At 42.5% G+C, this 16,470-nt stretch overlaps 1 protein-coding gene across 1 annotated transcript; it reads right to left on the bottom strand.

Annotated features, from left to right (window-relative positions):
• Nucleotides 1-3,578: 3,578 nt before the first annotated feature.
• LOC149985086 (uncharacterized) lies at nucleotides 3,579-16,199 on the bottom strand. The gene is made up of 4 exons (XM_090215064.1): nucleotides 16,193-16,199; nucleotides 15,093-15,219; nucleotides 7,471-7,585; nucleotides 3,579-4,795 (listed from the first exon to the last, which is right to left on the bottom strand). The coding sequence occupies exons 1-4, from the start codon at nucleotides 16,197-16,199 to the stop codon at nucleotides 4,631-4,633; spliced, it is 414 nt and encodes a 137-aa protein (XP_090071190.1). The 3' UTR covers nucleotides 3,579-4,630.
• Between the last annotated feature and the right edge of the window lie 271 nt (nucleotides 16,200-16,470).

Raw genomic sequence — 16,470 nt, 5'->3', positions numbered from 1 at the left:
CAGATATTTCAATGTCTGGGGATAGTTACTTCATTTAGAAATAGTTCAATGTGTTGGATACAAACATAAGTGGATGCATTTCAATGATTGGATATAAACATAGGTGGATGCATTTTTCATAATGATCTTTGCACGTTTTCCTTTTACCCCTTGGCTTCATGCGATGGACAGTTTTAGCCAAAGCTAAGCCACTTTTACATGAGTGAAATCGGAGGTTGAATTTACATACCTACAAAACATCTACAAAGCCATTTCTCGAACCTTAACTTACAAATCCTATCCCTCAAGAATTGTTACAATTAGACCACTTTGTTCTCACTTCTCTCCTAAGTGCTATTCTTTGACCTCCTCCCTCCCTTATGGTTAAAAAGGAAACATGTTGGAGCATAATAGCAGTAGATGTTTCCCCAGCCCTGAATTTCTCCCCCACCAACCTGAACCCCATCCCTTTGTCTCTGCTGCTCATATCTGGGCTGATTTCTGTGACGCATCACCGGATAGCCAATGAGAACGCTTCTTTTAGGTTTGTTGTTCCAGGCTTGCGTCATGGAGACACCAAAGTGGTGTTTTTGCCCAGTGATGGGCGAGACAGGACGTAGGGCGGAGGGGGAGGATCTCGTGCCATGGGCAGAAGGGCACGTGTCACCCAATGAGGCCCCGTCTCTGGCCTGTCACAGGGCATCACATCTGCCAGAGAGCGTCTGAGCGAGCAATGAGCATGCATTCTCTAGCATTAGCTTTCGCCCCCGCCCTGACTCGTTAAGGAGGAATCATGCAGAATAGCAGGCTCCAATCTGCCTTCTCTGGGCTTGCGACGAATAAACAAGAGCGATTTTGGTGTGATCCCCAGTTGATCAAGCTATCCGCCTGACTGAAGATGATTCGGGGGGAAAGCGACAATATTTTTCAAAAAGTGTTAACAGTTCCCTTATTACTATTGGTGGCTTGGGCATAAACAACAGGGGCTAATCTATCAGACTGGTTTCTAAAAGACAACCAAAACAATGACAATTCAGACTTCTATATTATGTGACAGGTTAAACCTAAACTATTTGAACACAAATTCAACATGGAACATTCTAACACAACACATACTTTCTCCTAGTTCTGACAAACATCACTTAAAAGCAAGCAAGCCAACAAGCAAGCAATGACACTTTTATCATAAAAACATTCTTATATCTTTCACATGTTTTCAGAGCTCAATATCTATCTCCTTAATACTCATCATCCTAAACTTTAGGAGGGGGACAATGAGGAAATAAACTATTCCTCAGATCCATTGTGCCAACTCTTGATGGCGCCATTCAAACAATTTTCTTATTTCGTACTGACATTCTTCAGCATTCTTCAAAATAATCTGTATAAAGAACTGGACTTGTGAATCAACAAGCCGTACACAAACAGATTTCAACCCCTGTTCCTCTTATCTGAAGTCCTCACCAGTCACCACTACCCTCTCAACCTCCCGAACATGACCATGCTATAAGTATCTAAGACGCATAGCTTCTATACAGTCTACCCAGCTATAGAAGAGAACATTCTGTAGAGATAACATGGAACAGACAAGGAGGGGCCTCAGAATTGCTGATGCTTAACTGGTGCATGAGTCTACCTCCATCCCTCAAATATACTGGGCTGGCAGGATCTCAAAACATGGATTTTGTTTAGGGATTTGACCCTTTTTTTCTCTCAAATTTTTGCCTAAAATGACACACCCAAATCTAACTGCCTGTAGCTCAGGACCTGAAGCAAGGATATGCATATTTTTGATACCATTTGGAAAGGAAACACTTTGAAGTTTGTGGAAATGGGAAATTAATGTAGAAGAATATAACACATTAGATCTTGCAAAAGATAATACAAAAGAAAAACACGTTTTTTGTGGGTAAAAAAAAAAATCATATTTGAAATGCAAGAGAAAGGCCAATATATGACTTGGGAATCTAGGCACAATTTTGATTTTGGCCACTAGATGGCAGCAGTGTATGTGCAAAGTTGTAGACTGATCCAATGAACCATTGTATTTCTGTTCAAAATGTTGCATCAAGACTGCCCAAATGTGCCGAATTGGCTTATTAATACATTTAAGTTCATAACTGTGCACTCCTCAAACAATAGCTTGGCATTCTTTCATTGTCATAGCTACTGTAAATTGGACAGTGCCGTTAGATTAACAAGAACTTAAGCTTTCTGCCCATATCAGATATGTTTTTGTCCTGTGAAATGTTCTTGTTACTTACAACCTCATGCTAATCATATTAGCCTATGTTAGCTCAACCATCCCACTGATCCTGTAGAGGATAATCTGTACACATTCTAAAATGAGTGCCATTGGAGAACATAACAATTCAAATTTGTGACTGTCTGACAGTTACAGCAAAATATATGAACAAAAATATAAAACACAATGTAAAGTGTTGGCCCCATGTTTCATGAGCTGAAATAAAAAGATCCCAGAAATGTTCCATATGCAAAGAAAGCATATTTGGGCACAATATTTGATTACATCCCTGTTAGTGAACATTGCTCCTTTGCCAAAAGAATCCATCCATCCACCCAACAGGTGTGGCATATCAAGAAGCTGATTAAACAGCATGATCATCACACAGGTGCATCTTGTGCAGGGGACAATCAAAAGGCCACTAAAATTAGCAGTTTTGTCACACAACACAATGCCACAGATGTCTCAAGTTGTGGGAGCGCGCAATTAGCATGCTGACTGCAGGATTGTCCACCAGAGCTGTTGTCAGAGAATTGAATATTAATTTCACTACCATAAGCCGCCTCCGTCATTTTAGAGAATTTAGCAGTACGTCCAACCAACATCACAACTGCAAACCCCGTGTAACAACGCCAGCCCATGACCGCCACATCCTGCTTCTTCACCTGCGGGATTGTCTGAGACCAGCCACCCAGACAGCTGATGAAATTGAGGAGTATTTGTCTGTAATAAAGCCATTTGTGGGGAAAAACTAAATTCTGTTTAGCTGGGTCTGGCTCTCCAGTGGGTGGGCCAGTCTCCCAAGTGAGACTTGCCAGAGACTGCCCAGCCATGTGACATCCATAGATTAGGAATTCATGAATTTATTTCAAATGACCGATTTCATTATATGAACTGTAACTAGGTAAATATTTGAAATTGTTGAAATTGTTCAGTATAGATTAAAACATTGCCCTGTGATTTTGCCACCACTGTTAAAGTGGTGCAGTAGGGGCTACGGATTTGAGGGCAGACTGGTACAGAGACTACAGACAGATACAGATGCCCCAGTTATGAAAAAGATAACGGCTGTTTGGAGGCCTGAACACTTCCTGTTCTGTGCAGCCATCATGCTCCTGCAGACACCCTATGATACAGGAAGTGGTGCTATGACACAGTCTAATATGCCAAATCCAACCAAACAGCTATTGAGCTGAACTGGTGTGGCAACAGCGTCATTTCACAGAGAAATTTAGAGATTAAGAGAAGTTTCCCTTAGCGAAAGATAAATATTGTGATAAAATGGAGCTTGTTCACATCAGTTTTTCCAGAATTCCCAAACACCTTAAAAATCATTACTAAACTGCCCCTGTTCTTATCATTCAAGTCACAGCTTTATTTGATTTTTCTAAACATCACAGAAATATACATTCATGTTATGATTCTTTAAAAAACTAAAAGTGACAGTATTAATGAAATCTTAAGTTTTATGTAGACCCATACAACGTTTACTGAAGTTAGAATATTCTGTGGTAACACCTAGTAGCTATTGCAGATCGAGTTCTTTAAAGAAAGCCAACGTTCTTTATCAAGACTCAAATCGATTAAACTGGAAACATTGTGGGAAAAACAAAGTTGTTATTTGGATAAAGTGCCTTTTCATAGATTTGGATAAGCAAGTTCCTAAAACGTTCAAATACTGCATTTCACTTTCACTGTTTTTTTTTGTGTCTGACATTAACAGATATTAAACATGTGTGGAATTATTGACCAGTTTGAGACTCCTCCTCCACATCTACTTCACATGGCTCACTTTTATTTAACTATAAGAAATGACAAAAACCTAAGAGGGTTGCTTTCTCCTCACACTATGGGCCTGCCTTCAGTCATTACCAGATACATCTCAAATGCAGATAGCCTTCCCTTAAAAAATTATTACTGTTTAGTTATTTTACACACAGTCATATGCTTGGAGCACTGGCAAGTTTCACAGTACATTAGAATAATTCGTTTGGCATTTTTCTATCCCTTTTTAGCGCAGAACAGTATTGATGGCATCTTGCACGCATGTACCTTAACAACTAAAGCTCAGGCCCAGCCTTACCATAGACAGCTGGTAGTACTTTTTACCCCCCCCCCCCCCCCCCCCCCCCCCGACCTTATCAGGACCACACGAACCCCACCGTGGGCCTTTCTTCACACACACACACACACACACACCCCAAATTGGTGTGAAAAATTAACAAGATACCCTTAAAAGCAGCAGCCCCCGAACTCTCCTCGCATTGAGAGTGATCCCAGTAAAACTCCAGTGTGTGAACGACGTGACTATGACTGATTGGTTGTGAAAAGGTGTTGTTCTGGACACCGACATCTCCATGTCTCCTCTCCGCAACATCTCTGCGTTGGTTCGTCTTCTCTCCAGGTTCAGGGTGTATGGGGATCTCTTCTCTTCTGGAGCCTCTGGACCTTCTCGGTCATCCGTTTGGCACTGTAGTAGGACAGGCTTAGGCCCATGATGGCCAGCATCATGGCTATCTGGTTGACCACGCGGTCCTGTGGCTGGGTCTGCACCTCACCCGCCACCTGTCTCTAGAGAGAACACACAAAAGGCAAAAAAAGGTGAGTGATCAATGCATGGGTCGGAGAAAATATCTGAACCAAATCTGGAAAAAACAATGCCTAAAATTTTGCCTAAGTCAAAGATTGTATAAAAAGATAATTGAGGGAAATGTACAGAAATAGAGGTAATAAAAGCATCTTCCTTTCATAAACGATACCAAAACCCCAACTTCCCCAACACCACCAGCGTTCCACATATCCACAGTGCCCTGTCATGTGCCCAGGGTTGTGTTTAGAACGGTTATTAAACATTTAGAGGGCAAGGAAAGATTTGAGCAAAAAAGGGGGCACAATGTTCTTGGTACACGAGACCAAACTCCTTGCACGCTATACCAAAGGGCAGGTGCAGAAAGTTCCCTCACATCAGGAGGGTGTGTGGACTCCGTACAATACAGTCTCCCTCTTTGCACTCCATTATCCCTGGAGGGCCTCAAAGCAAATAAGATAGGACTCCATTTTAAGCTCAGGCGTTTAGAGAGCACTGCCATATCTTCAGTGAAAAAGGCCTCTGGATACACCTGCAAGATAGCAACTACACTACATGGACAGAAATATGTGGACATCTGCTAGTCGAACATCTCACTCCAAAATCCTGGGCATTAATATACTGTTGGTCCCCCCTTCGCTGCGATAAAAACATCCACGCTTCTGGGAAGGCTTTCCACTAGATGTTGGATCATTGCTGCGGCGACATGCTTCCATTAAGCAAAAAGATCACAAGAGAGGTAGCGTTCTCCTGGCATCTGCCAGATGGTGAAGTGTAATTCATCACTCCAGAGAACATGTTTCCACTGCTCCAGAGTCCAATGGTGGCGAGCTTTACACCACTCCAGCCGACACTTGGCATTGCGCATGGTGAGCAGCTCCCGACCAACAGCTATTGTGCTGACGTTGCTTCCAGGGGCAGTTTGGAACTCGGTAGTGAGTATTGCAACCCCTGACAGGCGATTTTCACACGCTATGAACTTCAGCACTTGGCGGCCCCGTTCTTTGAGGTTGTGTGGCCTACCACTTCGCGGCTGAGCCGCTGTTGCTCCTAGAAGTTTCCACTTCACAATAACAGCACTTACTGTTGACCGCGGCAGTTCTAGTAGGGCAGAAATTTGACAAACTGACTTGTTGGAAAGGTGGCATCCTATGACGGTGCCACATTGAAAGTCACAGAGCTCTTCAGTAAGGCCATTCTAACGTTTGTCTATGGCTGTGTGCTCGATTTTATATACCCGTCAGCCTTGGGTGTGGCTGAAATAGCCAAATCCACTCATTTGTGGGGGTGTCCATATACTTTTGTATCTATAGTGTATATATGGAAGTGGGATTGGAGAGGTCTGGGGCTCAGAGGGGTTGGGTTAAATGCGGAAGACACATTTCAGTTGAACTGACTCGGTTTCCCCACTTTCCCTTTCAATGAGGATGTTAGAGACATCTGATTGCCTATGCCCACCTGAAAGCTCTCTCACTAATGGAGAGTATTGATTTAATAACCACATGGATAACTTATTGTATCTGAAAGCATTTTAACCATCATAAATCCAACCATAAATCCAATCAAGAATGCAGAGAAGTCCTCACTTCCATCACACATATTCAAATCCTCCAACTACAGCAACATGTGGAATTTCACATAACAGCGAGTCACTTTCTCCTAAAGTCTGTACTGGGGTCTTTGTTTTCCGAATTTGTTATTTTTACTGAGAAAACACTTTACACAAATGATGACATGCGTCACATTCATGACTGTAAAGGACTATTGCGGTGGAGGAGGAACAAAAAGGGGGAGGAAATACTATCGCCAACATTAGCGTCGATGCTAATCATATCAGTGGCTTTGTTGATGAAAGCAGATTGTGGGTGTCAGATGGGGTGGGGTCCTGGGGAAAGCGGCTACCATTATACACCAGGCCCAGATTCCCGCCTGGCTGAATTCAACATGGACTGACAAGTTAGTGTTGGTAATGCCGATTTAACAACTGGTCACTTGCCTCGTTTAGAGTCTACAGTAGAACTCAGGCAAAAAGGGGGAAAACACTACTTACATTTTAAGAGGATTAGAGAGGCAGTTTTAATTTGCTTTCAGCTACTGGGTGTGAGCAGGGAACCCATGGCCTTGGAGTAACACTCAAATACTCTGAAGTGGTCCATTTTTCATTTTGCTTACATCCACATCTGAGCCAAGGTGGGGGGGGGGGGGGTTAAACCTTGTCACACTGCTCTTACATTCCAAGTCAAGTGAATCATCGGAGCTGGCATTTCCTAAGTCAACAAGTACTCTATTGAAAAAAATCGGTCATGGCCATTATTGTTATTCAAGCCTAAAGACCAGCAAATACAAAACTGTTAAAGGGAGAATAGGAATTTCATTGACTGGGTGGGAACGGACATGGTGCCCAGATGATTGATTACTAATGTATCTGCAACTCTACAACACAATGCTGGTAATCAGTTTTTCTGAAATGGAATGTTTTTTTGTTTTTTTTTACAATCAAGTGTTGACGCTTCCATTTGGACTGCATCTTTACAGGATTCAGTGCTGACTCACCGTAACAAGTCATATCAATAAGTAGACAGAATCGTCAATATATTTCCATGAATTCATACAGTATTAGACACACCCAAAACGAAAAGGTCATCAACAGTTTACAAACCTGTAGGAGGCGGAAGTATCCAGGTGTCAGTCTGCCCAGTCTGATGATCATGTCTGTAGTGGGTCTGGGGTTGGTTTCTTTGTGTGGTGTGTTGATGCAGCTCTGGTCTGGAGACCTGCAGAGAAAGAGATAATGGAGTCACTCCATCTGACCACTAAGCCAATAGGAAACCATAATTCATCCCATGTGTAGAGGCATACTGATGTTTTCAGAACCATCCAAGTAGAAAACAATAGCATCAAACTAACTTTGTTAAAACACTGAGCCCCCCTCCCCGGGGGGGAGAAATGTGCTTACAAATTAAACCAAAGCCTCTCTTCAAGTTTGATACCGGCGACAGACTGGCATAATGAGAAACGAGGCCGTTCTCTATACTTGCAAATGAACTCAAACCATTTGAATGGCTTCGAGAAAGAGAACAGTTCTTGCCTGAGGCGAAGACTAAGAACAAACCCAGTCTCCCTGATCCGGTCCACTGCAGTCTAGTCTCATTACAGACAAACCCATCCAGAAAAGAGTACCGTCGTCAGGACTAACATCTGGTCTGGTTTTGGACCTGACACCGTTTCTCAGAACCTTTAAAAATGTTTTAATAATAATAATCTCAATCAGCACATCTAGCACATCTGAACTAGATCTGACGAGGGCAGCAATGCTGCTATTCACGAAGCCGTGAACTTGTCCCGAAAAACGTTTGGGGGGGGGGGGGACCAACACTAAAGAGATCCTAATTAACTCGTTATGCCATCATCTAAATGCATCTCTCCATGACCAATAACATGGGTCCTATGTCGAAGTTCACCAATCCGTGAACATCGCATCAATAACAACAATTTCACTGGGGAGGCCAGGGGAAAAGCTGGCAGTGTGCAGGGAAGGTAGAAACATGTGAGGTATACATCTGCCAACCTGGTTGTGATTACACCCTTTTGTTCAGGCAAAAAAAGGAGGAATGCACAAAAAATAAATTACTAGAAATTTCAGGTTTCCGACTTGCTCCTGGGAAAAAAGCGGTCCGGAATGCAGTCGTAAAACAAAACAAAAAAACTGTTGGATCCTCCACACCTTCCACAGGCTCTGTGTTAAAGATCCTGTAGCTGCTACTCCAACTGGCCAGTCTAAATTCCAACCATCTAGCGTCCAGACAACCGAAGAGCACCTGGTAGTTTGGGTACCCAACAGTGTGACTCGAACTACGGAGAAAGCTTCGGCTTTATGCTCCGCCCTATTATATAGCCCAGTCTCACCCAACCAGATCTGCAGACTTGCCCAACACACACACACAGCTGTCAAAATGCATCACTCTCTGTGGCTTGCGCTCTAACACACTCAAGCCCAACCCTCCTCCCCACCACAATAGTATAAAAACTATGTGACCTGTCAGAAGGTATTTGCTCATCCAGCCAACACATTGGAAAGAGAGAGGAGGAAAAGTGTTTATAAGCTCAACAGCACACGTCTAAGGAAACGTGTGTGTCAACGCGTTGGATTATGTAACAATGTTGATCTGCCCTCTTAATCTCCAACAGTAGCAGAAATATCAGGATTTTCCTTCCAGAACTGACCACTCCTTGTTCATGTTGACTTGGAAGAACAACATCATTCACATTAGTGGGTCATTTCGCTTTTATGAGTGTGGAGTCTGTGTTACATAAGCTCCTTCCATTTCACTGGGCTAATATTTGCCGTTTCTCTTCCAGAAATCTTCCAAACAATGATGTAACCAATATTGACTCCACCTAATCGTTGAGTCTTCACCAGAATCTTACTTTTAATTATGTTCATGGCTTCATGCCAAATTATGGCATTGCTCGACATCCATACTGTTGATGGACAATGACCTCACAACCTTGTAGTAGTATCCCATCATGCCATGCTAGATCAATGTCCTTTTGGGCAATGCTACTTGATGTCTTCTATATCTGAGGGGTTCCTTCACTACTCAACTATCAAAGATGTGTTACTACGGAGATTCATGGCCAAAGCCAGCTCCATCACTTTGTGGCCAAGATCACACAGTAGACCAATCAAAAGCCTTCTTTAAATCTGCCAGCAAAGCAGGGGTCCGATAAACAACCTTAAAATAATCTGATTGTTGGGTCTCCATTCAAGTAATCCAATTAAGTCAATCTATGGTTTTGAACAGGTTCTCTGTCGACATTCTCAAAGCTAAAAAAATAACATACCGATATCAATTTATCCAATGTAATTAAATTTACAAAATCAGGGACAGTTGTCTGGTAAACCAATTTTGGGAATTGGAACTCTGGAATGTTTTGAGGTCGAGGTTTGGTTATCGGCTAAATCTATTAAAAATATGAGTACAGTGAGAAGACATCCACCCTCATCAATACATCCTCTCAAATGACATGGGAATTCCCTGCCCTTTTTGGGTTCTGATCTTTGCAGTGGACATGGCTTCGGATCACGCTATAAAATGCCTGCTTAAGAGCTGCTTTCAGACCAGGAAGAAAGGGACAGAGACTGTGAAAACACACAAAAGGGGGATGGGTTGGGGAGAGGGAGCTAGAGCAGCAGCCCTCTGCAAAAATGACCTAATCTCTCTCTCTGTCTCAATTCCAATTTAAGGGCTTTATTGGCATGGGAAACATAGGTTAACATAGCCAAAGCAAGTGAAGAATAAAGTGAAATGAACAGTAAACATTACACTCACAGAAGTCCCAAAAGAATAGAAATTTCAATATATATATATATATATATATATATATATATATATATACACACACTGCTCAAAAAAATAAAGGGAACACTAAAACCCACCGCCAAACCGGTCATGCTGGAGGATGTTGCAGGCAGCAGAACGTTCTCCTACGACCTCCTCCACGTCTCCTAGTAGCGCCTCCATGCTCTGGACACTACGCTGACAGACACAGCAAACCTTCTTGCCACAGCTCGCATTGATGTGCCATCCTGGATGAGCTGCACTACCTGAGCCACTTGTGTGGGTTGTAGACTCCGTCTCATGCTGTGAGAGTGAAGGCACTGCCAGCATTCAAAAGTGACCAAAACATCAGCCAGGAAGCATAGGAACTGAGAAGTGGTCTGGTCACCACCTGCAGAACCACTCCTTTATTGGTGGTGTCTTGCTAATTGCCTATAATATCCACCTGTTGTCTATTCCATTTGCACAACAGCAAGTGAAATTTATTGTCAGTGTTGCTTCCTAAGTGGACAGTTTGATTTCACAGAAGTGTAATTGACTTGGAGTTACATTGTGTTGTTTAAGTGTTCCCTTTATTTTTTTGAGCAATATATATATATATATATATATATATATATATATATATATATATATATATATATATATATATGTGTTGTAACAATGTGCAAATAGTTCAAGTACAAAATGGAAAATAAATAATCAAATATGGGTTGTATTTACAATGGTGTTTGTTCTACACTGGTTGCCTTTCTTGTGTTGCAATAGGTCACAAATCTTGCTGCTGTGAAGGCACACTGGTATTTCACCCAGTAAATAATTGTCTCTAATATGGTCATACATTTGGCAGGAGGTTAGGAGGTGCAGCTCAGTTTTCACCTCATTTTGTGGGCAGTGTGCACATAGCCCGTCTTCTCTTGAGAGCCAGGTCTGCCCAGGGCGGCCTTTCTCAATAGCAAGGCTATGCTCACTGAGTCTGTACATAGTCAAAGTGTTCTTTAAATTTGGGTCACTCACAGTGGTCAGGTATTCTGCACTGTGTACTCTCTGTTTAGGACCAAATAGCATTCTAGTTTGCTCTGTTTTTTGTTTGTTAATTCTTTCCAATGTGTCAAGTAATGATTTGGTTGGGTCTAATTTGTGTTGCTGTCCTGGGGGCTCTGTGGGGGTCTGTTTGTGAACAGAGCTCCAGGACCAGCTTGCTTAGCTTAGCTTGCTCTTCTCCAGATTCGTCTCGCTGTAGGTGTAGGTTGTTATGGAAGGTTTGGGAATCGCTTCCTTTTAGGTGGTTGTATAATTTAACAGCTCTTTTCTGGATTTTGATCATTAGCGGGTATCGGCCTAATTCTGCATGCATTAGTTGGTGTTTTACGTTGTAAACGGAGGATATTTCTGCAGAATTCAATCACTCCCTCTCTGACTCAGGAGCAGTAAAAATGTGAGCACATACAGCAAGCCCCCAAACTCACAGCCAATGACAGCCTTCTAGAGCTCCTTCCTCCCTCCCATCTTCCCACATCGTCACTCCCCGTACTGTTCCCATCTAAAACAACTTGGAGTTTTCTCCACTGAGTGACGTGGGCTGACAATGGGGAGCGCTAGAGGCATCAGCGGCTGAGACTGTGCTACTGTCAGAGCTTCATTCTCTCCTCAGAGTCACCGATCTGACAGCAACGGCTCCGCAGCAGCATTACAAATCTGATCGATTTAAAAGGTTTGTAATCTCCATTCTCCCCAATGCTTACTGGTCTTAAGACCTTCCTGTGTGCACTAGTTCCCATAATTTCCTCATTCGAGCAGCGATAAGCCATGCCGACGTAGAGCATGCTCACATTGACTGGCTTCTCCTCGCTTCTGTGGCGTAGAGTGGAAATCAGACCTGGTCAAGGGACTTGCAAAAGAAATGGTCAGAATAATTTAATCCTTCATCAAGAGGGGAAAGCATCACCACAACCCCCACAGTCAAGCCCCCTATGTCTGTGATTGTCGTGATTCACAGGCAAGCCATCAGCTGTGCATGAAGGAGTCCCAGGCCCAAAATTAAATTGTGGGAGTTTTTCCAGAAGTGGCACATGCACCTAATCTGAAGTGAGTCTTGCTCTGAAAAAGGAGGGCCACCACTTCCATTACATGTCTTTGCAGTGTGGCTTGTAAACAAGGCCTTTGGACAATCAAGACCATTAGCACAAGCCATTCGAAGTCAATCAAAACCAACTGGGCTGGCCATACAATTTGAATGCAGCTTATGACACCTACCACCCAGAGTTGACATGTCAGTGGGAAAGAAAAGAGAAAAAGGGCGTGTGATGACCATCAATTATCAATTGGCATTGAGACATTGATTACGTTGCTTAATTAATGAAAATGTAAAGATTACATAACGTATGATGCTTCTAGGAATCTCATATCAATACATTATCACCATATGATGCACTCTCGACTAGTGTGGGAGGGGTGGATGGGGGACGTATAGTCTTATCAGAGATACAGCACCAGAAGTTAACCAGAGATCAAAGTGAAGGGTTTAATCAGTTTAGTCCTGCAAAAAGTTCAAACTTACGCATGACTAGATGGTCTAGTTAATATATATACACAGTCCATGGATGCAACCATACAGGCCTAGAGGTGAACTTGGTGAGAGGTGAACATTTTGGAAGGGCAGGTAGCCTAGTGGTTAGTGTTGGGCCTGTAACCGAAACGTTTCTGGTTTGAATCCCCGAGTTGACAAGGTAAAAATCAGTTGTTCTGCCCCTGAACAAGGCAGTTAACCACTGTTCCCTGGTAGGCCGTCATTGTAAATAAGAATTTGTTCTTAACTGACTTGCCTAGTTAAAAAAAAAAAAAAAAAAATAGGCCTATTGTACATTTTAAACACAACAGACAGCAAATTCCAATGACAAACACCCACGTGTGAAATTATGCCCATATGTAATTAACTGGAAAAGGTGTTACTGAATTTAACATACCCCACCCTATGTGACCCTCCCCTCCAGACATGCCAGTGCCATTTTAATCACCCCATTGTTCTCATTTCCCCGTCAAAGCCCCAATACCGCCACCTCAAACCTGGAAGGGAGGATCGCTGCTGCCACCTGCCTCTTGCATGTGTGAACTACCACTACAGTTGTTACAGTATTTACACATATAGTAGTACTTTTCTCAGTTAAACTAACAAATGTAGTAAAACCTTATTGATTTACCATGTTTTCTGTTTAATAATCCTATGAAATGCATCCATTGCCATCAAATCATTACCTAATAAATCTAGTTGCCAGGACACCAGGGTTAACACCCCTACTCTTAAGATAAGTGCGATGGGCTCTTCAGTGACCACAGAGAGTCAGGACACCCGTTTAAAGTCCCATCCGAAAGACAGCACCCTACACAGGGAAACATCTCCAATCACTGTCCTGGGGAATTGGGATATATATATATATATATATATTTTTTTTTTTAAAGACATGAGGAAAGGGTGCCTCCTACTGGCCCTCCAACACCAGTTCCAGCAGCATCTGGTCAGTCCCTGGAATGGAGACCAGGACCAACCCTGCTAAGCTTCAGAAGCAAGCCAGCAGTGGGATGCAGGGTGGTAATGCTGCTAGCAAGAACCAGCATTCAGCAGTTTCTCCAAAACAGTTGCACCATATTTCATAAGCTGTTGAAACAAGATGCTTTCCAATTTAGCAGACATCAACAAAATACAATGAATACTTTTAGATAAGCAGTGCTGCAGAGTAATTGGGATCCTGAGTGGCGCAGCGGTCTAAGGCACTGCAACTCAGTGCAAGAAGCATCACTACAGCCCCTGGTTTGAATCCAGGCTGTATCACATCCAGCCGTGATTGGAGTCCCAAAGGGCGGTGCACAACTGGCCCAGCGTCGTCTAGGTTTGGCCGGGTTAGGCAGTCATTGTAAATAAGAATGTTAACGGACATGCCTAGTTACAAAATAATTGCTAATAAACTGACAAAACTAAGGCTGTTCACACAGGCAGCCCATTCTGATATTTTTTTCCCCACCAAATTGGTATTTTGACCAATCACATGAGTTTATTTTTACAGGGACAGTGCACATTAAATCAACGTTTCAGTAAATGTTCTGGTTTTAGCCAGCCGGCTAATTTTCAACCGCAGTCCCTGGGCAGGTTATTAAAAACAATTACAATACAGACAATCAGTGAGCAGTGAGCACACGCAGAGAAAACATAGGACAAGCAAGACGTAGCATGTAGACAGAGCAACATAGCACAAAAAGCAACAAGACAAAATCAATTTCCAGACATGGAAAGCAACAGTGTTTCCACACCTCACAAGCAACAGACATGGAAAGCAGCAATACACAACTAGGGATTAGGTTCACTAGTCTGACTGGCCTTTAGCCATGTCTTCATGTTTTTGTGAAAGTGTGATAGGTGGTGCAGTTATGTGTGTCTGATGGCAGTGAATTCCAAACATGGAAAGCACTCACAGAGAAAGCAGATTGACTAAAGGTGCTTTTCCATAAGGAAACTACTGCTGAGGAAAAAAAATATTGGGCTGCCTGTCTAAGCAGTTTAAGTGGCTCCATCACCAAATTAAAACCCACACCTATTCATTCCAAATGAAGAGTTAAATTTAACCAATCAATAATATCTATCCCATTGAACGGTTATACTTTAATTACAAAAATCAGTTTTTAAAAAAAGTATAAAATAACTTTGCCTTGCTGCTCCATCCATATTGTTAACCAACCAAGTCATATTGTGGCGTAAGAATCAGTTCTTTCCCCCAAAAAATGTTATAACACAATTCAACAATTTTTCTACCCCTCCAGTACGTGCTCATTTCCATTGTTAGTTAATTAATAATTGAGTCAACCAATTACAAACAGTTGGAAATCAATTGTGGACACAAACTAATTTTCGCGCAAAAGTGTCATTTAAAAAGTTGTAGATTGAACTGACCTGCAACTGTGCTCGGATTGAGCTGGTTGAAATGTGCTCAAACGAGGGAGTACAAGCACACGATGGTCACGTATCAAGCTATATAGGAAGCCAGGCCAGCCTATATACATGAGGTGGGTGGGGAAATCTGAGCCATGAGTGCACAAGACATTTAAGTGTGCATACAAGTCACACAGACTCCTCTGAATAGAATGTGCTCAGCCCGCCTAGTGTGATCGATAACACGTATTTCTAGTCAGAGAAAGAATGTTTCTTTATTGGTAATTAATAAGTTTGTCCTATACATGAAATGTATGTTGTAGCCCTAATGAAACAGAAACAGACCGCGTTTGGTCGATGTGGTTGCGTTTTATTTCGGTTTATAGGCTACATAATTGATTGACTGTTGTTGGAGTATTGCTTTCGTTGACTGAAGATAGGTTATTGGCCCAACGAGCAGCAGACAGACATTTAGCACACAAATGGTTAGTTTAGTGCTCTGCTGCGTAGGCTAGTTGTATGTAGTTGAACAGGGCTGGGCAACTCCAGTTCTCGGGAGCCTGATTGGTGTCACACTTTTGGCCCCTTGTCTAATGCCATGGTGATGGAAGACAGAAGCTATACATTATTATAAACTGGGTGCTGATTGGCTGACAGCCATGGTATATCAGACTGTATACCACTGGTATGACAAAACATTTATTTTTACTGCTATTTTTACGTTGGTAACCAGTTTATAATAGCAATCTGGATACCACGGCTAAGGGTGGTATCCAGGCACTCCACATTGCGTTGTGCATAAGAACAGCCCTTAGCTGTGGTATATTGACCATATACCACAACCCCTCATGCCTTATTGCTTAAATAGACCTAAATACATTTGTAATGTTCATATCCATTCCTCTTGTCATCACTATCCTAGAACAAATAGCAGAACTCTCAGAACCCCCCACCTTCCTCTTAGGTTGCTTTCCACTCCCCATAATTTGTTCTCCTTGTGAGAAACTTTCCCACTCCCTCCTCTTCCCAGCTAGTCCCATTTGGGTAGTCACCCTCAAATAACTGTTAGTAGGCCTATGTGTATAGCTTAACGTTTGTCTTTGAGGATGCCATCCCCTCACCCTTCATGCTCGTCACATGAACTCAGCGGATGAGGTTTGCAGGGTGGAGATGGACTACCATCGCTTGTGATGTCTGGCTAGTGTTTTTTTTCATAACATATTTACAGTGGATGTTTCTTTTCAGTTGAAAAGTCTGCTTTCACATTGTTTTCATGTTAATTCCCGTTTCTTGTCCATTAAGTGCCTCCTGACTATTGGGAATTCCAATAGGCCTACAGTATTTGAAAAGGGCACACCAGTCCAATGTGTGAGACCTGCGCGATAGAGAGCACCTTCAC

Source organism: Oncorhynchus mykiss, chromosome 2, assembly GCF_057628025.1.
Source record: "Oncorhynchus mykiss isolate SJ-2025 chromosome 2, ASM5762802v1, whole genome shotgun sequence".
In the NCBI taxonomy this organism is placed as follows: Eukaryota; Metazoa; Chordata; class Actinopteri; order Salmoniformes; family Salmonidae; genus Oncorhynchus; species Oncorhynchus mykiss.
Note: the sequence above shows the minus strand (reverse complement) of the source record. Positions and strands in the feature narration are given on the sequence as shown.